The sequence below is a fragment of the Vitis vinifera genome, chromosome 9, assembly GCF_030704535.1.
Source record: "Vitis vinifera cultivar Pinot Noir 40024 chromosome 9, ASM3070453v1".
Taxonomy (NCBI): domain Eukaryota; kingdom Viridiplantae; phylum Streptophyta; class Magnoliopsida; order Vitales; family Vitaceae; genus Vitis; species Vitis vinifera.
In genome coordinates this window covers 1,516,036-1,536,999 of record NC_081813.1, presented here as the reverse complement: position 1 = coordinate 1,536,999, position 20,964 = coordinate 1,516,036, and the positions used below count along the sequence as shown (strand labels likewise).

General features: G+C 34.0%; 3 protein-coding genes across 4 annotated transcripts; all 3 read right to left on the bottom strand.

Moving 5' to 3' along the window:
- Positions 1 to 114: 114 nt before the first annotated feature.
- Positions 115 to 3,205, bottom strand: LOC100265274 (uncharacterized). Its single transcript, XM_002276923.4, has 3 exons — positions 2,781 to 3,205; positions 945 to 1,038; positions 115 to 420 (listed from the first exon to the last, which is right to left on the bottom strand). Exons 1-3 carry the CDS (start codon positions 3,055 to 3,057, stop codon positions 348 to 350), a joined length of 444 nt encoding a protein of 147 aa, XP_002276959.1. The 5' UTR covers positions 3,058 to 3,205; the 3' UTR covers positions 115 to 347.
- A 6,837-nt stretch (positions 3,206 to 10,042) lies between these two features.
- Positions 10,043 to 10,491, bottom strand: LOC132254350 (uncharacterized). Its single transcript, XM_059739819.1, has 2 exons — positions 10,143 to 10,491; positions 10,043 to 10,053 (listed from the first exon to the last, which is right to left on the bottom strand). The coding sequence occupies exons 1-2, from the start codon at positions 10,489 to 10,491 to the stop codon at positions 10,043 to 10,045; spliced, it is 360 nt and encodes a 119-aa protein (XP_059595802.1).
- A 3,651-nt stretch (positions 10,492 to 14,142) lies between these two features.
- On the bottom strand, positions 14,143 to 19,991 carry LOC100242981 (uncharacterized). Of its 2 annotated transcripts, XR_786537.3 has the most exons (11): positions 19,432 to 19,991; positions 18,847 to 18,941; positions 18,478 to 18,545; positions 18,338 to 18,381; positions 18,057 to 18,134; positions 17,809 to 17,962; positions 15,843 to 15,989; positions 15,605 to 15,715; positions 14,991 to 15,056; positions 14,570 to 14,755; positions 14,143 to 14,391 (listed from the first exon to the last, which is right to left on the bottom strand). XR_786537.3 is itself a non-coding variant. In XM_002276906.5 (10 exons), the coding sequence occupies exons 1-10, from the start codon at positions 19,719 to 19,721 to the stop codon at positions 14,654 to 14,656; spliced, it is 1,155 nt and encodes a 384-aa protein (XP_002276942.1). In that variant the 5' UTR covers positions 19,722 to 19,991; the 3' UTR covers positions 14,143 to 14,653. The 2 variants fall into 2 exon arrangements, 1 of the variants encoding a protein (XP_002276942.1); XM_002276906.5 differs by having other exon boundaries at positions 14,143 to 14,755.
- Positions 19,992 to 20,964: the final 973 nt, after the last annotated feature.

Genomic DNA, 20,964 nt, shown 5'->3' with positions numbered 1-20,964 from the left:
ACTCAGAAGATCAGGACCATCAAATCCAGAACTACATTACACTTTGATTGCTCTTGAAACAGATCAGCTCAAACTAATAATAAATTAATTAATTAAAAAAAAAAAGCTACTTAATTCAACGAAGCAATTCAAAATTCACACACTTTTGCATCATTATGAATAACTAGTTGTTTTACACATGAAAGGAGCAGAATCTGTGATGAGAGCACAAATCAGGAAGACCTAAAAGAGTTCCTAGTTACTGTTGGCTGAGCCACCACATAAAAGTCCATATTTGCTTAGGCTGACGATGTCGGCAAGCTTTTAGATTTTGATTGCATCAGAGAAAATGGATGGAGGTGAAGATGCTACACGGTTATTCTTGAACGACCCTTTGCTACTCTGCGAGCAATGACTCTCCGCCCGCCCTTGGTTGCCTTCCTGCTCATTTGGTTAAAAGGATTGCATAAGTAAAATCTACACATTTCTACTTTTTAACTTTTCATGCTCTTATATGGGTGAAATCTAAGATAATAAAAAATACATCACAGAAACAGGGCCTGAAGATAGATCCTTGGTCCAAAAAGGAGGAGGACCATGCTGAACAGTATCTAGCCTTTAATGCAAAATATTGCAGCTAAATGATGGGCAACCTCATCAGCTTCTGTTGCAACAAAGCTAGTTCTAGACTTGGAGCAATAAAGAAGCTTAGTGGCATCCCATCACAATTGGTCAAATATACTTTGGCCAAGAAGAAAACTAACCATGATAAAGTATAAAAAGGTTCTACAAGGAATAAGCTTAACCACTAATATGTGAAATCAACAGCTGACTTATGTGCTTGAGTACTCATATAAAAACCATGCACAAGTGTGTAAGGCTGGGGCAATGGCATTTTTCTCGGATTAACAGCAAGTAAATACAAACTGAATTTAAACATAGGAGCAAGAATGAGAGAGATGTACCGAGCAAAGAATCCATGTGTCCTCTTACGCTTGATGTGACTAGGTTGGTATGTCCGTTTAGGAAACAACAGCATCGGTTCACTTGATGAATCACCTGCAGAGTGAAAGTAACAGTTTAAGTAAAATTCAGAATATGGCACAGAGAACAGTCTGTAACTTACTGCTGATACTGCTGCAAGCTCTTGCCTAAAAGGTTAGGAGTGTGATTCTGAAGAGGACATACAAGAAAATGAACCCCTCACTGGCCGATAAATCAAGTGGTACACACAAAAAACTCACAAAACCCAGAGACTCAGACTGCTGACATACTTGTTCATCATTCATGGTAACTACACTTGTAAAGATTGCAAGTCACTTCAACCAAATTATTAACCAGTACATTATCAACCAGAAACTCATAGATGATTGTGCAAATAGAATAAGGAATCGAATCTTGTCCCTCCAAAGGAAAATCTAAAAGAACAGTTCCATGTTCTCATGCCTCTTACAAACCTAAGTGATCTCTTACTAGATGATATATTTTATTGGGTCAGAGTGGGCAGGGAGGACTAGAAGACAGGGAGAACAGGCTACTCAAAAAATACAAGCAAACCCAAAACACAGATCATGCTGAAATTCTGAAGAAAAATCAGTCAACTAAAAGCAAAGTCTTATTCCAACCATTAGGCTTTTTAGACTCTTATGGGTCACCATTTCATTCTGATGAAGTTATATCTTCGACTCAAGCATGAAATCTTAACTTTCTAATAAAATTCTACACAAACCAAGCGTACTAGATGAAAATTGTGGACTCCAATTCATAAATAAGTGTTCTCAAATTTATCATGGTCAACGAGTCATTCTATAAGACATTTTAGACTCTTCTTGGGGGTGTGGGTTCCTTAAAGTTTAGATTCCTATAAACTACAAATCCCAACAATGAAAACAAATACATGAACCAGATGGAGACCACACTTGATGAAACCCACACATTTCTAGCAACCATGTGTAATAGAGGAAATTTATTAAATTAGAAGAAGATTGATACTCGAGATCTTCTCTTTGTGGAAGGAGAAGATCCCCTCAAGAAGGAAAGAATGAAAGACAACAAGCCAAAGATGTATATATATATATATATATATATATATATGATGGCTAACACATGCCAACTGTTACAAGTTAAGAGCGTAGGAGTGGTATCTTTCACAAAATTTTCCAACATAATAATATATCTCTTGGAAAAATAGTTCATTTGCACTAGCCCTACAATACAAACTCTGCCCACGTCAAGAGGGTTCCTCGAGCAATAAATATCACCTTTAGGCTTTAAGACTGGCTAAGGGAAGTCATCTATTACACCCCATTCCCAAGCAAAAAAAAAACAGGGAGGAAAAGCAATCGAGAAACAGCCATTCAGTCCTTAGAACACACTAATGAGAAATCCAACACAAAAGCTGAAACTTCAACCCCAAATAGAATTAATCGAATTTTTTTATACCCTTTAATTCCTCTCAGCAACCAAAAAATCCAGTAAAACTCAAGAATCATCAACAAGCTATTATAATTAGCAATTCCCATAAACCCTGGTAATTAACCCATTCCAATCAATACCCGTAATAAAACAAAAATACCAGAACTATTATGATTTCCCAAAACCATCATCATACATGATACAACATCTACTTTCCTCCCTTTTCCTCAGTTTTTCCCAGCCACCAAACACCCCAATACACAAAACTCATACCCAAATTGTTAATCAACAAGTCCCATAAACCCCATTTATTCATCCCTATCCTCACGCAGAGACCAAAATATAAATTCAAATAAAATTCATCAGAATAGAGAGAGAGAGTGTACCATCCGGTAAGAAAAAACGCAGAGAAGGCAGGCCACAGGGATAGAACAATGCTTGAGAATCAAAAGCGAGCTCTTTTAGGATTTGGGAATCGAGGGTTTCGTGCAAATGGAGGGAGGGCTGAGGCTTCGCCAGAGATGGGAACAGCTTCGGAGTGACTCCTACGCTTCCGGATAGAAGAATGCGGTGATTCGGGGTAGTATTCTGATGAAGAAGCGATCGATTCGATAACCCCTTGATCAGCGAAGCTCCCGCACGGATTAGGGTTTTGGAGGCCATTTTTGAATCCGAGCCGCGGAGGAAGGTGGCTTTGGAAGGGACTCAGTGAGAGGAAAATCCCAAACGCAGCGTTTTAAGGGCGGGCCGGGCTGTATTGCCTTTCATCTGGCTTATGGGCATAAATGCCGTTGGCCATCAAAACGACCCCGTTTTATATTCTCCGTTATCTCTGTTTTACCCTCCATTTGTTTATATAGAAACGGCTCATGTTTTCAATTTCTCATGTTTTCACCCAAAATATAAACTTAATACTTATTACTTAATTATTTAATTTAATTTTAAATTAAATTATACTTAAATTATTGACTTAAAAATTATTCCTTAATTCTTACTTTAAATATTAAGATTATTTGATAAAATTAAGGTAAAATTTAAATATTATGAAGTATAAAAAAAAAAATGGAAATAACTAGAATAAATAAAGGTAAAAAAAATAAAATAAAGATATGGACTTAATAATAAATTAATTGATTTTACTTGTTACTTAAAATTATATTTTTTTTATTTTAAATCTTATAATTAAGTTATTTTATCAAATATACTTAATTTATTTAATTATTTAAATTAAATTATTAAGTTACTTTAAGTTATTTAGTTGAGTTATCAAATACCATTTGAGTGAAAGTAATTTTAAAAGTGGTTTTAAAAAATTTATATTTATAAAAAAATAAATATAAAAAATATAATTAAAATTAAAACAGATTTTTTAAAATAGAAAGCAAAATATTAGTTTGGAACTCAAATCCATCACTTCATTGATATTTATTTTATTCATATGGTTTTTGGATCATTTTTCGTATGGATTCTTCCGTTAATGCTTTTTTTTTTTTTCAAAAAAAAAAAGTGAAATTAATCATGGTTAAAACTGAAATCCTAATAACTTTTATGAAAAATATTTCATTTCTTTTCAAATACTAATTATCCTTTGATTAAAGACTATAATATAAATTAAAAAGGAAAACTTAAAAATTTACATTTTAAAAGCAATCATTTTTAAAAACTATTTAAAAAATTATGATATGTAACAAAATTTACTACCTTAAATTTTTTTAAAAAAATTAAATAATTTTCAAATATAAAAAGAAAATCTATATTTTTTATTTTTAAAAACAAAAAAAAATAGAAAATGTGTTCAAACCCGAGTTTGGAACTAAAATAATTTGTTTTTAAAAAAAATCACAAAATAAACCTTTTACCAAAACAATTCCAAATTGGTGTGTATCTAAGTCACAAAATTGTATTTGGTAAATCCGATTTTGAATTTTTTTAAAAAAAATTTAAATTTAAAGTCATAGTGATTAACTACAATTTTATATATTGTGACAAAAAAAAAATCAAATCTCAATTCACATGGATGTGTATTAATTTGAAAATTATTTTGAAAGAAGATTTATTTTATGGAATTATTTTTTAAAAATATTTTATTTTGTAAAAATATTTTATTTTGGCTCAAAACTCATCCAACACACCACCAACAATTTTTTTTTTTTTAATATCTAAACAATAATAAATGCTTCACAAATCCATATATGATGGAAGTACTACCAACAAAACCATAAGCACTTTTACCAAAATCACTTCCAAATGCCCGAGATCGAGCCAACATATAAGGCAATAGAAATTCAAGGGCCAAACAACTAAAGAATAGAGGCAATGATGTTATAGGAGAGATTCCTTTGATAATATTTACTTTCAATCACACCATATGGAAATAAAAATAGGAAAATGTTTTTATATTACATGGTTTTTTTTCATGCATGTGATCATTGCATCATATAAGCCTTTTCTCGTACAAGTATTAATTAGATAAAAAAGGCTATTTGAGTAACATCCATATTCAATATACAAGTAATAAATATTTCAAATCGTTACGTCAAGTGCCTCCACGAGCATAAACACCTTATTTTAAGCCTAAAAATTGTTATCCACAAGACGAATTATAGATATTTAAAGCATTAAAGAGATATATAAAATGTTACAACCATTAAACATCAAATTTAGATATAAAAGAACTTATTGTTCATATCTGCTAAAAATTAACTTAAGATTCAGAGGAGTGTTCTCGAAAAAACCATCCAAACACACTTTGTTGCAAGTAAACTCGTTCCCTTGTAAGAAGCTAACTAGAAAAGACATTGTTGGTACACGACCAACATCGTAGACAATCATCTCTCTTTTTTTCTTTTTTTTTTTAGCTAAGTTTTATTACTTTTGCTTACTTTTTAACATTGTGAATTTCCATTTATGATGAAAATAAATATTAAAATTATAAATTTAATACATAATTAATAACTTCTTGACATGTTTTATCACCATTTATTATATAAGCAAAACACGTTTCACTATCACTTTTCATATAAGAATGTTATAAACATTTTTTTGACCTTTTTAATTAGAATAAAAAATATCGTAAAAAAATGAAAAGATGCACAACCAAACGAGCATAAATCGATACAAAAAAATTTATTAATAAGAATTTATCTTTTTCCTTAAAATTTATTCATAAATCAATATGAAAAGATCTACTTGATGGAATTTAACACGGAAACTAACATACAATTATCCAGATCATTATGATTCAAACTCGTCTCTGATAATAAAATAATAATAAAAACTTTAATTAATAAATAAATCACATACCGTTTGAAGAAGACGCAGCCATGAGAGATTTCCCCTTCAGCTTATAGATCTTAAATCCTTGATTCTTCTTCTCCTTATCAAACCTTAATACACAGAGTTATTTTTCTGTAATTGATGGAAAAAACACACACGAAGGGGTTTCTGTATATGTCTTTTATTGATAGGAGGAGAGGGCCAAGAATACACGTTCAAAACCGTTCTGAACGTGTCAATCGAAATAACTGTTAATTATCTCAAATAATAATATTAAGATTATTGTAATTTACCCAGTCCATCAATGGTAAATATCTATAACAGTTTAAAGATAGTGGATTTATTTTAATTGGCTAAATAATAGGTTAGTGGGCCACCCACTTAATTTAATGTGGAAATAACATTCTCCCACTTGGCCCACTAAACCGATTATGAAAACTATAATATATATTTAGTTTATATATAAAATATATACTGGAAAATAAATTTGACACGTGATCACGATTTCAATAAACTTAGCCAATACATCCAAAATCATTTGCCATAATACTGAATCAATTTAGATCATAAATGCAAGTCATGGCGGTCACATGACCATAATGTCATGTTTCCTTCCATGCACCACACATCAATAACCCTTACTGACCCAGTCCTTAATGCCAAATAGCCCCTGTAATTTGTCTTGTCAGGACAATTCTTGTTTATCAAACAATAAAATGTGCACCCATAATTGAAAACAAGAATAAACAGAAACAATTTTAATGCGCAAATTGTCAATTACATAACCACCATTCATCATCATACACATTATGGATTACTCAAAAGACCCATCCTCATAACATGTTCCAAATATGCCTTTGGAGGTAATCCTTTAGTTAATGGATTAGCAACCATAAGTGTGGTCCTAATATTTTCAATTGACACTTGTTGTTTCTGGACTCTTTCTTTAACAACTAAATACTTTAAATCCATGTGTTTCGATCCACTAGAAAATTTGCCATTCTTAGAGAAGAAAACAGCTGCAGTGTTATCACAATATATTCTCAAAGGTTTAGCAATAGAGTCGACAACACCAAGCCCTGAGATAAAATTCCGCAACCATAAAGCATGACTTGAAGCTTCAAAACAAGCAACAAACTCGACCTCCATCGTGGATGAAGCAGTAATTGATTGTTTTTCACTCTTCCACGAGATTGCCCCATTTGCTAGCATAAAGACAAATCCTGAAGTTGACTTTAAGCTATCGAGACAACCACCATAGTCAGAATCCGAGTAACCAACAACCTCTAATTGTTCTGATCTTTTATATGTGAGCATATAATCCTTTGTCCCTTGTAAGTACCTCATCACCTTCTTTGCAGCTTTCCAGTGTTCGAATCCTGGATCACTTTGGTATCTTCCTAACATGCCTACAGCAAAGCTGATATCCGGTCTTGTACATGTTTGAGCGTACATCAAACTCCCCACAGCTGATGCATAAGGAATTTTCTTCATTTGCTCTCTTTCAATGTTATTCCTTGGGCACTGCATTTTACTTAATTTGTCACCTTTCAATATAGGTGCAATACCCGATGAACATGACTGCATATTAAATCTCTCTAAAACCCGATCAATATATCCTTTCTGAGATAAACCTAGCACTCCTCGAGATTGATCCCTGAAGATCTCAATGCCAATAACATAGTTTGCCTCACCCATATCAACCATATGAAAGTTTTTAGAGAGATATTCCTTGGTTTCACGTAATAAACCAAGATCACTGCTGGCAAGCAAAATATCATCTACATACAGTATCAGAAATATAAACTTGCTCCTACTAACTTTCAGATATATACACTGATCAACAATGTTCTCTTTAAATCCGAAAGATGTAATGGTATTATTGAACTTAATATACCATTGTCTGGAAGCTTGTTTAAGACCGTAAATGGATTTCTTTAATTTGCAAACTAGGTGTTCATTTCCTTTCTTTGTGAACCCTTCAGGTTGTTCCATATAGATATCTTCATCCAAATTCCCATTTAAGAATGCAGTTTTCACATCCATTTGATGTAACTCTAAATCAAAATGAGCTACAAGTGCCATGATGATTCTAAGCGAATCTTTCTTGGAAACTGGAGAGAAGGTATCTTTGTAATCGATACCTTCCTTTTGAGTGAAACCTTTGGCCACAAGTCTGGCCTTAAATCGTTCGATATTGCCTTTAGCGTCGCGCTTTGTCTTAAAGACCCATTTACAGCCGACGGGTTTACAATTATTAGGCAATTCGATGAGATCCCAGACACCATTATGGGCCATAGATTTCAACTCTTCATTCATAGCTTCCATCCATTTACTAGAATCATCACTTTCCATGGCTTGTGAAAACGAAACCGGATCCTTCCTTATCCCAATATCAAAATCAGATTCCTGTAGATACACCACATAATCATCTGTAATGGCGGGTCTCCTTTCTCTTTGAGATCTCCTCAAAGGTGCCGGTTGTGGTGGCTCTACAACATTTTCAATGGCAATATTTTCTAGTGGTAATGAACCATCTCTATTATTTTGCTCATTATCCTCAACTTGTTGAACAGGTTGAGGAACAATAATTTCTTGAGGTAAAAAAGGTGGTGGGATATCCACTCTTATCTCCTCAATATTTACCTTTCTTGGTTCATTACTCCTACTGATTTCGCCATTCTCTAGGAATCTGGCATTACCGGTTTCAACTATTCTCACACTATGGTTAGGACAATAAAATCTGTACCCTTTCGATTTATCCTGATAGCCAATGAAATATCCAGATACCGTTCTTGAATCAAGCTTTTTCTCATGTGGGTTATAGATTCTTGCCTCCACTGGACAACCCCATATATGTATATGTCTCAAGCTAGGTTTCCTACCAGTCCATAACTCGAAAGGAGTTTTTGGAACTGCCTTACTAGGAACTCTGTTCAAGATATACATTGCGGTTTTTAAGGCTTCACCCCACAATGAAATAGGTACAGAAGAGTAACTCATCATACTCCTAACCATTTCCATTAATGTGCGATTACGCCTTTCAGCAACACCATTCTGCTGTGGCGTACCAGGCATTGTGTACTGAGCACGAATGCCATGCTTTTCAAGGAATTTGGCAAAAGGACCAGGATTTTGTCCTGATTCATCATATCTGCCATAATATTCACCGCCTCGATCTGATCTCACAATTTTAATCTTTTTATCTAATTGTCTCTCGACCTCTGTTATGAACATCTCAAAGATGTCAATGGCCTGAGACTTTTCATGCATTAGATAAACATAACCATAACGAGATAGATCATCTATAAAGGTGATAAAATATTTCTCTCCTGTGAAACATGGAACAGAGAGTGGTCCACAAATCTCTGTATGAATTATCTCAAGGAGCTCATTACTTCTTGTGGCACCTTTCTTTGTACGTTTAGTTTGCTTTCCCTTTATGCAATCCACGCATACATGAAAATCAGTGAAGTCAAGATTTTGTAAAATTCCTTCCTTCACTAATCTTTCAATTCTTTCCCTAGAGATGTGCCCTAGTCTTCTGTGCCACAAGATTGAAGAATTTTCATTAATTAAGTCACGTTTTGAACCAACATTTGAATGCAGGGTTATCAAAGCTTGTGCAAATTCATGATTCAAGGAAATTTTATATAAACCATCACATAAAATACCAGAACCAACTGTAACAGAATTCAACATCAAACTTAATTGTCCAGAACTGAATAAAACAGAATATCCAGTAGCATCTAATTTAGACAAGGCAACTAAATTCCTAGAGATAGAAGGTACATAAAAAGTGTTTAAAAGATCCATCCGATGACCCGTCTCTAATAGTAAGCGATAGGTACCAACAGCTACCACTTCAACCTTGAGACGGTTTCCCATATAGAGGAACTTTTCACTTTCCTTTGGTTTCCTGGTTGTAAGGAATCCCTGCATTAAATTAGTCACATGAGTTGTGGCTCCAGAATCAATCCACCAAGTATTTGAAGGAACTTCAGCAAGATTAGATTCATAACATACAAAAGAAAGATTTATACCTCTCTTTTCGAACCAAGCCTTGCGCTTGATACAGTCCTTCTTCACATGCCCTTTCTTGCCACAAAAGTAGCAACTTACAGTGAGTTTTCCATCATGACTCTGGCTACCTTCCCCAGGTCCGCTTTTCTTAGGTGGAAAGTTCTTTCCCTTTTTGAATTTTCCTTTCTTCTTCGTGACTCCATGAGTTACAGCAAAAGCAAGATTATGTCCTTCTTGTCTTAATCTCACTTCCTCTTGTATACATTTACTGGTGAGCTCATTCAAGTTCCACTGATCACTGTTAGTATTATAGTGGATTTTGAATGGAGCAAACTGTGATGGAAGTGAGTTAAGGACAAACTGTACCAAGAAGGACTCATCCATACCCATACCTAGTGCCTTAAGCTTTGCAGCCTTTTCAGTCATGTTTAAAATATGTTGTTGAATACCTTTCTGACCATCATATTTCATGGTGGTCAATTCAGCCATCAATGTGCCTGCAAGGGACTTATCAGCGCGTTTGAAGCGCTCCTTAACAGATTTCAGAAATTCCGAGGCAAACTCGGTTTGAGGGAGAGAGGTCTTGATATTATTGGCAATAGTCATTCTCATAAACATCAGACTGAGTCTGTTTGATTTTGACCAGGCTTTTGATTGTTCCACCTGCTCCGGAGTACTGTCATCCGTAGCTTCAGGAGGTTTATCAGATATTAAAGCCAAGTCAAGATCCAATACACCCAGTGAGAATTGAACCCTTTCATACCATTCAGAAAAATTTGACCCATCAAAAATAGTCATTCCAGATGCAAGAGAGTGTAATGAAGTGGGAACTGTACAAAATATAACAATGCTCACAATAAGCTTCAAGTATAAAATAAAAACAATGAACTATTGATATCATTAAAATTCTCCTTTGGGTAAATTTTAACATATCTAGTGTTCACTTGAAGGGAGCTTAAAACACTTTACTATTTTGTGTCATTTATATGTTACCTTTGGGTATCCATTTTACTTTTCTAAGCAACACAAAATAAAACATTAATTAATAATTAGCAGAAATTGACTCTCCTTTGGGTTAGTCTCATTCTCCTAATTATAAAGAAAAATATTAAGAATTTTACAAGTCTCCCTTTATTCTTTCATACAATTCAATAAATACAAGGCTCACTAATTTAGGTTACTTTGGCAACTATCCAAATTAGTTAACCATATATTTATAAATTGTCTTTAGATAAAATATTCATAAGATGAAATTAATTCTTTTATTTGAGTTAAAAAAAACAAGGAAATAGTATCTATAACAGATTCAATAATCAATCATAATATAGTATCTTTAATAATCAACAGATTCATTAATCAATCATAATAAAATTAAAGAAATCTGCATTCATTGATTATACTAAAGCTAATACTTGCATTCCTCATATATAATAATGATAATTAAGATCTTTGAATTAGTGCACATATAAAAAAAAAAAAAAAAAAATATTCCACTGCAGAGACCTTTTAAAGCCTTTGATTACGTGGTCAAGACCCGGTACTACGGGTATGAGATGTGCCAGAAAATAGTAAGCTCCCTTACGAATATTGAAAGTGTCAGATCTAATCTGCAATCAGCTAGAAAACAGCGCCTATTATGGCGCCTGAGAAACGGAGCCTGTAAGTGGTGCCTGAAGCGCACCTCAAACAGCACTGCAAACGGCAACAGCGCCTGCAAATAGCGCCCTCAATGGCATCGGCAATGGTGCCTGCAACCAGCGCCTTCAATGGCGCCGGCAATGGCGCCTTCAACGGCGCCTGCAACCAGGAGGTGGCGCCTGAAAACGGCGCCTTCAATGGCACCGCAATGGTGCCTGCAACCAGCGCCGACAATGGCGCCTGCAATGGCGCCTTCAACGGCGCCTACAACCAGGAGGTGGCGCCTGAAAACGGCGCCTTCAATGGCACCGCAATGGTGCCTGCAACCAGCGCCGACAATGGCACCAGAAAACGGCCAACAATGGCGCCTGAAAGTGGCCAACAATTGCGCCTAAAAACGACCAGCAATGGCGCCTTCAAATGGTGCCTGAAAATGGCCAGCAAAGGTGCCTGAAATGGTGCCTGAAAATGGCCAGCAAAGGCGCCTGAAATGGTGCCGGAAAATGGCCAGCAAAGGCACCTAAAATGGTGCCTGAAAATGGCCAGCAAAGGCACCTAAAAACGGTGCGTGAGAATGGCCAGCAAAGGCACCTAAAATGGTCAACAATGGCTGAAGTCAAACCAGCACCCCTCACCGGCACCAGTCAGCGTTGAAGCAGGTCTTTAATTTTATTATTATTTTATTTTATTTTAGTAATTTAGTGAGACGAATTAATGGAAGATAAATCTCAAAAAATCTAATCTTTTATAAAACAATGATCTGAATATTTAAATTTAAAACCTTGCTCTGATACCAATTGATGGAATTTAACACGGAAACTAACATACAATTATCCAGATCATTATGATTCAAACTCGTCTCTGATAATAAAATAATAATAAAAACTTTAATTAATAAATAAATCACATACCGTTTGAAGAAGACGCAGCCATGAGAGATTTCCCCTTCAGCTTATAGATCTTAAATCCTTGATTCTTCTTCTCCTTATCAAACCTTAATACACAGAGTTATTTTTCTGTAATTGATGGAAAAAACACACACGAAGGGGTTTCTGTATATGTCTTTTATTGATAGGAGGAGAGGGCCAAGAATACACGTTCAAAACCGTTCTGAACGTGTCAATCGAAATAACTGTTAATTATCTCAAATAATAATATTAAGATTATTGTAATTTACCCAGTCCATCAATGGTAAATATCTATAACAGTTTAAAGATAGTGGATTTATTTTAATTGGCTAAATAATAGGTTAGTGGGCCACCCACTTAATTTAATGTGGAAATAACACTACTTTCCTCCCTTCCCCTCAGTTTTTCCCAGCCACCAAACACCCCAATACACTTCAAAACTCATATCCCAACTTGTTAACCAATAAGTCCCATAAACCCCAGTATTGCATCCCTATCCTCACGCACAGACCAAAAATATAAATTCATCAGAATACAGAGAGAGAGAGTGTACCATCCGGTAAGAAGAAACGCAGGTCACAGGGAATAAAAAGTGTGCTCTTTTAGGGTTTGGGCATCGAGGGTTTCGTGCAGATGGAGGGAGGTCCGAGCCTTCACCATGGGAACAGCTGCGTTTTATTATGACTCGTGAGCATAAATGCTGTTGGCCATCAAAACGACACCATTTTAGATTCTCCGTTTTCTCTGCTTTTAAGTTTTAACCTCCATTTGCTCACATAGAAACGGCTCATGTTTTTCACTTTCTTCGTTTCATGAATTTGTGACTTGTGAGCATAAATGCTGTTGGCCATCAAAACGACACCGTTTTAGATTCTCCGCTTTCTCCTTAAAAGTTTTTCACTTTCTTCATTTAAGTGCTCATGCTTTAAGCAAAAATAACATCACTCGAACTTAACAATACTTCTATTAAGAGTGTATTTGGGAGTAATTTTAGAAAATATTTTTAATATTTATAACACTTAAATAATAAAAAATTTTAAGTGTTAAAAAGATTAAAAATATTTTCTAAAATCACTACCAAATATACTCTACATGTGAATCGTTGGTGTATATATCCAAAAAAAAAACATTACAAATGATTTTTTTAATATTATAATTGATTTTTCGGATTTTTTTTAAATATTTCTTCAATTTTATCAAACTTTTCAAAAATAACTGTCATATGGATTATTAAATATATCTAAAAATAATTTTAAAAGTATTTTTATAAAATTGGGCTTGAATCACCTCGAATGCAACATTAACAACTAAACATAAATTAAAAAATAAATAATACAATTCAAATTAAAACCAAATTTTAAAAAATAAAAAGCAAAATATTATTTTGGAACTCAAATTCATTGCTTTATTGACATTTATTTCATTCATATTTTGTTTATATCCTTTTTCATATGGATTCTTCCATTAATGTTTTTTTTTTAAATGTGAAATTAAACATGGTTAAAAATGAAATCTTTATAACTTTTACAAAAGGTATCTCAAAGTAAAACTTAAAAACTTAAAAACTTACATTAAAAAAAATTAAAAAACTATTTAAAAATTTATGATATTAAGAAAATTCACTACCTTAAATTCAAAATATTTTCAAAGATAAAAAATAGATCTATATTTTTTTTAAAATCTAAACATTAATAAATGCTTCACAAATCCATGTATGATAGAAGTTCTACCAACAAAAACATTATGAGCTAAAAGCACTTTTTCCAAAAGTACTTCCAAATACCCCAAGATCAAACCAATATAAAAGGCAATAGAAATTCAAGGGCCAAGCAACCAAAGAACATAGGCAATAATGTTAAAAGGAGAGAATCCTTTGATAATATTTAGTTCCAAACACACCATATGAGGATAAAAATAGGAGAATGTTTTCCATGGTATATCTGATAGAAGAAACAACAACCTTCTAGCAAAGCTCTGGATCAAATAAATCAGACCCGGCCAGTTTCAATTACATACTCTATCAACAACTACAACCCAAACAAACAAACAAGCCCCACCCCATCCAATGTTCTGTTCTTTTTAGAGGGCAAAGAACCCAACCCCAGTTCTTCCAAACTGACTGACTGACTGACCGACTGACCAACTCACAACTCTGTCAGTATCAAGAAACAAAGAAGACGGATCGTGTTACAACAGCCAAACATATTATGGGAAGCATTTGCTCCATAACAAAAATAGAAGATTAAGAAAAAAACTGAGTTAAGAGGGAAAAGAACGAAGAAATAAATAAGGAAAAGAACAGGACAGAGCACCAATCAGAATCGACATACATTTTGAATTTTGCTAATTAAAATCATCAACTGAACTGCTCCTCAAATGTACAAAGCCACTGCTCAGGCTGGTCCAGGAAAGCTTTATTGCTCCCCATGCTGTAGTGCAGTGTTCATCCATTCTGAGGCAGTCGTATGAATGTCTGACTCATTATGCTGAGAAAGAGATAGAGGTGTGACTGCAACCTGTTGTTACATAAGAATCAGCAACCAAGGAAAACGACTTTGGGCAAGCCTAAATATGCAGGATGAACAGCATTGTAATCGAGTCCGCTAGACTCCTCATGAAATGTAGAGTGAATCTGATTTTACCTAGATATCTTGGTAACAATAAGTGATTCCCAGTTTTCAGGGAAAGATACTGTGTAGATATCGTATATATAACCCAATAATAAAAGGGAAAAGGAGATTTCTAACTTACAAATCCATTTTCAAGTGCTCTGAAATCTAGATCCTCGTCCAAACCTTCCTGCTCCTTGTCAACAAACTGCAAATAGATGCATGCCCCATGGCCAAAAGTTAGTTCATCAGTAGATAAAACAGCTAAAATCAATCGACATGAAACAAACAAAAGAGCGGAAAGTAGACTGTAACTGCTATCTGAATAAGAGCACACACATTAAGAAAATAAAGTAACACATAAAGAAGCAAAAATTTTTAGGAAACTCGAGCTCTCCCCTTCTCAAAATACTTGTCAGCTACTTTGCTGGAATATGGCTTTAGCTCAATTTCATAAGAACCTTTTTCCAAAATCATATAATAGCTTCTAGCAAGAAGCAACTTAACTGTTCAGATTCCTAGCAAGAAGAAGCCATCTTCTCTTATGAAAAATATAGAACCGGCCCCTCTTCTGAAAAAATATTTTTGTTAAAAGACATAGTTGAGGTTTTCAGGTTGATTTAAATGCCCCAACCTTAAAGTGTGTTCATCTTTTTCCATATTCTGGATAAGACCACAGAAATAATTATCACGGCAGTAAAAAACAATTTTTGGATTGCATCCAAACAGACCTTTAGCAGTCACATCCTTTCTTACCTCTAGTCGGAAGTACTTCTTTACACGATTAAAATCAGTTTTTCCTGCAACTCCAACTGATTCAACAATTTCCACATTCTTCCTTTGAGTGGTCAAACGGCGAGCTGCTCCCTGAAAGCAAAAATGGTATAGAGTCTAAGAATGAATGTTGAAAGGGTGCGATTATAATCCTTCTACAACAAAAAGTTACTGCAAAAAATAAAACCAAAATTGGATGCAAGTTAGAAAAGCAACTCACAGCAGCAGAGGCATCTCGACTGAGTTGTGCAAGCTGGATACCCAAGCTTTGTTGATTAGACATGAACCCTGCAGGATGCCTGTTAGTGGAAACAGCTTGCCAGCTCGGAGTAGATCTCCAGAGACTTTGCTTGGTCAACTTGAAGCCCTATACAGCCAAATATTACAGAAAAAAGTATGAGTAAAGAATGAGGAAAGAATGAACCAAAAAAAAAAAAAACCAATGTTCTTAACCAAAATGAAAAATAGGCATAGTAACGATGAGGTGCCTAAGTGAGGTATAGTACAGTTAGCCATGTCAAAATAGAGCATTAATCTGAAGACAAGTACATGCCATATGCAGCTAATTATATCCACAAAATAGAAGGACATCTGCTGAGTGAAAGCAAGTACATGCAGAATAATGAAAAGAAGATGCTGTCACAAAGGACTGAAGGAACAAGAGAACCTATCACTTTGCACTATGAAATTTCCTGAATTTTCTAGTTTGCCACCTTACCCAAGAATTGTTTTTAACCAACCCTTCCTCTATAACTTCCAATAATGGTAAAAGTGTAACACCAAGATCATACAGAATCATATTTCCAAATCCGATAGTTTGAAGCAATATCGGTGTTTGATGAGCTTCAGTCAATAGCTGGACTCCATCAACTAACTGATCAATGCTAACAGTACTACCGTTTCTTTTTCCTTCCCCTTCCTCTTTTTCCATTGCATAGCAACACATGCGCATTTCTACACATAGGTCCTTATTTCAAACCCATGTCCCATAAAGTCTTGAGTGTCATGCGGATACCATGTACCTTCAATAAACAACTCTAGAAAAACACAAGCTTAAGCATCGGAAACAACAGAAATAGCCTAAATCCATCATTATAGTAAACCCAGAGTAACAGTTTCTTACTGAAGGTTCCATGAATCTGGAATATTTAGACAATAAATAATATGGAATCTATTGCAACTATGCTTTAACATCACTTCAAAATCATCTTGGCAAGTTCACAAAACAATTTGCTAACAAATGAGAATGAAGACAAAAATCGTCTTGGCAAGTTCCCAAAACAATTCGCTAACAAATGAGAATGAAGAAGAAGAAGAAGAACTAGCATTGCATTTTAGTAGTTCCATTGTTAAACAAAATGCAAGAGAAGAGGACAATTTTGCAGAGAATAAGTGTAGATCTCCCATACTAGGTGACACTCAATGTCTGAAACATTAGGTAACTAGCATTGCATTTTAGTAGTTCCATTTTTAAACAAAATACAAGAGAAGAGGACAATTTTGTCGAGATTAAGTGCAGATCTCCCATACTAGGTGACACTCAATGTCTAAACATTAGGTTCTTCACTTGCAACAAACCACGAACCAACCTGCGACAGTTTCTAGTTTTTAAGTGTCGAAAATTTTCATCTTCACAAGAGTTTGTTTTAGAGGAAAAAATGCATCCATCAGCTCTAACTTTGAGGATATTCCTAATATTTTAGGACAAAGTAATAACACCCCATATAAGGGAAGGGGAGGGGGGGGGAGGAGGCAGATTCTAAGAAAACTTAGACAAATTAACTGCTTTTCTCTACTAATAATACTTATCATATATCTATTTCATTAGAAAATAAAATTACAATGTAGCACCACTACAGTTGCATATAACATGAATTTCTTATTTTCAATCCTTTTAACTCCTCAGACCACTCAGGAAATTGAAATAATAACTAATGTTTTTAGCTATTAGCAAAGAAGGTGATATGATATATTTTCTAAAAAATGACTAATCATAATGTAACACCACTACAGGTGCATATAACATGAATTTCTTAACTTCAATCCTTTTAACTCCTCAGACCACTCAGGAAATTGAAATAATAACTGATGTTTTTAGCTATTAGCAAAGAAGGTAATATGATCATAATCAACAACACATGATACATGAAAAGTAGGCACTATAATTTTACTTGACAGACACAAACCTTGTTTGTCAAAGGAGAGGCAGGAATTTCTATATTCAGCAAACAACTTTTGGGGAAAACTCCCTTCTCTATATCTCTTATAGCTGCATTTATTAATGGTAAGCAGACAGTGACTGCATCCTTGAAATCACTTTCTTGGCTTTCATCCTTCTTCCTAGAATATTGTAACACCGATATGTTACACATACCAACAGTGAAAAAGCAAACGGAAATGAATTCTTCCATATGACTAAACATTGTCAGCTCACCAATTCAGTGATATCGACATAGATGGCACACCGCAAAACAATGCCTCTCTAGCTCCAGCAACAACACCTGAGTAAAACCTGGATGGTTCCCATGCGAAAAAATGATCTTAGCCTTCAACCAAGGGCCAGAAGAAGAAATCAATTTCAAATCACCCTAAACCAACTCAATTCACACACTGAGTGGAAGAGATTGCATAAATTGATATATGTTACAAAGGGCTTGCCCTGCAGTGACAAGAAAGAAACAAGAAGATCCAGAAATAAGGCAACAAACCACTTACATATGATGACCACAAGACGAACCCCTATTGATTCCACTAATCACCTGAACATTGGAACAATAAGAAAACATAAATCCTCAACAAGTGGTGGATAACACAATCACTAATATTCTTATTGGTGACAGCATGTCAATTCATACCAGCAAAGGCTTTGACCAGGAAAACAATGCCCCAGATAAAGCCAGTGAGACACAATCCACGGGAGTTCCTGAGTACAAGAATCAACATCAAAGTCTATTACTATAACAATATGATGGCAAACACAAAATGCACATCAAAAAGCAAGATTTCGATAAACATATTAGGTGAATTATACTAACATATCAGTGAATTCAGTTTAATTCTATGCTTTGACAAATATTACAAACATAGAAAAGATTAGCTTAAAATTAACACTTAGAAATGGCTCAATTTGATTAATGATGATACTTGCAACAAAATTAAATCACAGATTGTGGAGACTTGTGCTGACAAAATTAAGAATCGAAAGCAAAGAGATGTAATTATACCCGAAACTTCATAGGCCGTAGCCCCATTAATTTCAGCAGAAGTCACAGCAACAGTTTCTCGTAGTGTCACAGAATGACCAGACACTGATTTGTCCCTAAACCAAAGCAATGCCAAATTAATAAAATCACAAGATTCCACATAAATCAAAGAACTAAAAATACCCCTTTCAGGAAATTGGCATAAAAAATAATCACATAACAAAAGCAACCAAAATTAACGACAACCTGTAATCAGGAAGGAAAAAAAAAACAAGAACCCCAAAATGGAAATTCATAACTGCAAGGAACTCAGGATTGTGAGAGAACTAGCACAACAAAAAAAAGGAAAGTAATCAAAAATAATCACAGATTTTACACAACAAAAATCCCCACATACCCACTTTAGTAAATCAACACCAGAACAGAACTAAAACCAAGAAAAATTGAAAATTTGAAAAATTGAAAGAAAACCCATGATGTGAGAGAACCAACAGAGGAAGCAATCGAAATGAACTGACAGATTTCCACAAAAGAAAAGAACCCCACATACCCACATCGAAAAACCAACACAAAACCCAACAATTGGCAAAATTAAAGAGAACCCACGATTGAGGAGCGCAGACGTGGACATTGCAGAGGCCGTCACGAACCAGAGCTTCAACCAGAAAATTCAGACCCGGAGCTTCAATACCATCGGCGTTGGTGACCAGAACAACAGGCTTGGAACACTCGGTATCCGAATTGGCCTCCACAGCATCAGAAGAAGAGGGCTGGGTGGATTCATCGTTGCTCTTGGAGGGGTCGTTTTCGCTGCCGCCCTTTCTGTTGAGCAGGACCTCCTGCAGATTGGAGACGAGGCCTGGAGGCAAGAAGTTGTTCTTCACAGAAGTCGTCATCAATGAACAGAGATAGATAGATAGAGAGAGAGAGAGAGAGAGAAGGTGAGGGTGATGATGGAGAAGAACAAAAAAATTCACAAACCCTAGAGAGAAAAAAAGGATGACAATAAAGAGAGACGAAAATAAAAAGGGGGTATTGTGATTGCTGTGAATAGTTGGACCGATTCAAACGGCGTTATTAGAGAGAGAAACTGGAGAGAGAAAGTTTACTGTGAGAAATCATGAGAGAGAGGGGGGTGGTATAGAAACAACACTGCTGATTGGGTTGGAGATTCGAGAATGACTTTCGATTCATTTTCTTTTCTTCTTTTTTTTCTCATAAAATAATTACTTAAAATTTTAAAAATAAATAAAAATAAAATAAAAGTAAAAAATAAAATATAAACTTTTTTAAAAAACGAAGAGGACTGAATGTCACAAAAAATAATTAATTTTTTTTAAACATTTTCTAAATAATAAAAAAAAATAGAGAAATGAAATAATAAAAATATAACAAACATATAGTTATTTTTCGATTAGACCCAGATGAGTTTTTACGACTTAAAATGTCTCTACAAAATTAAACATCTATATTTATATGATAGTAAAAAAAAAAAATTTCTATCCAATATGAAATATAAAAAATAAAAATAAAAGCACGTAAGACTTGTTCATGTTGATACAAATTTTCAATTCCTCTATTCTTTAAAATAAAAATATAACTTTTTAATTTAATGAAAAATATTTATTTTAAAAAATAAATTGTAAGTAGCTTAGACTCCATTTTTACACTGTTTAAAAAACCATTTTTAATTTAAAAAACCTTTTTCTAAAAAAAATCATATGTTTGATAAAATTTAGAGAATATTTTTAAAATTTTAAAAATTTATTTGTAATATTAAAAGTTTACTTATGGTGTTTTATGAAGAAACAACCGATCGGTTATGGAGGAAAATATTTTTATTAAAAATACTACAAATAAAAATATGCATTCATGTAATAAGATCATACGAAACATTTTTAACTTATAAAGTGTTTTGAAAAAAAAAATTAAGCATTTCACAAATTTTAAAATCTAAAATAATGAGTTGTAGTGTTGAAATTTTTTTTTTCTTTTAGAAACACTTTAAACACTATGAAGAAAATATTTTTACAAAAAACATTTAAAATAAAAATACGATTAGCTGCAATATTAATTATTATTTTTGTATAGTATATAAGTGTGAAAATAGAGTAAATAGTTTTTTCATATATTAAATTC

Bases quoted from the DNA above. Each gene is read 5' to 3' on its own strand.
- LOC100265274 (XM_002276923.4), bottom strand. From the start codon at position 3,057: ATGGCCTCCAAAACCCTAATCCGTGCGGGAGCTTCGCTGATCAAGGGG. The intron at 1,039-2,780 runs GTACACTCTCTC...TTCACTCTGCAG, and splicing joins GCGTTTTTTCTTACCGGATG to GTGATTCATCAAGTGAACCG. The intron at 421-944 runs GTACATCTCTCT...CCAAATGAGCAG, and splicing joins ACACATGGATTCTTTGCTCG to GAAGGCAACCAAGGGCGGGC.
- LOC132254350 (XM_059739819.1), bottom strand. From the start codon at position 10,491: ATGACTATTTTTGATGGGTCAAATTTTTCTGAATGGTATGAAAGGGTT.
- LOC100242981 (XM_002276906.5), bottom strand. From the start codon at position 19,721: ATGACGACTTCTGTGAAGAACAACTTCTTGCCTCCAGGCCTCGTCTCC. The intron at 18,942-19,431 runs GTGGGTTCTCTT...GCTTTGGTTTAG, and splicing joins CACGTCTGCGCTCCTCAATC to GGACAAATCAGTGTCTGGTC. The intron at 15,057-15,604 runs GTAAGAAAGGAT...ATCTATTTGCAG, and splicing joins AGAAGTACTTCCGACTAGAG to TTTGTTGACAAGGAGCAGGA.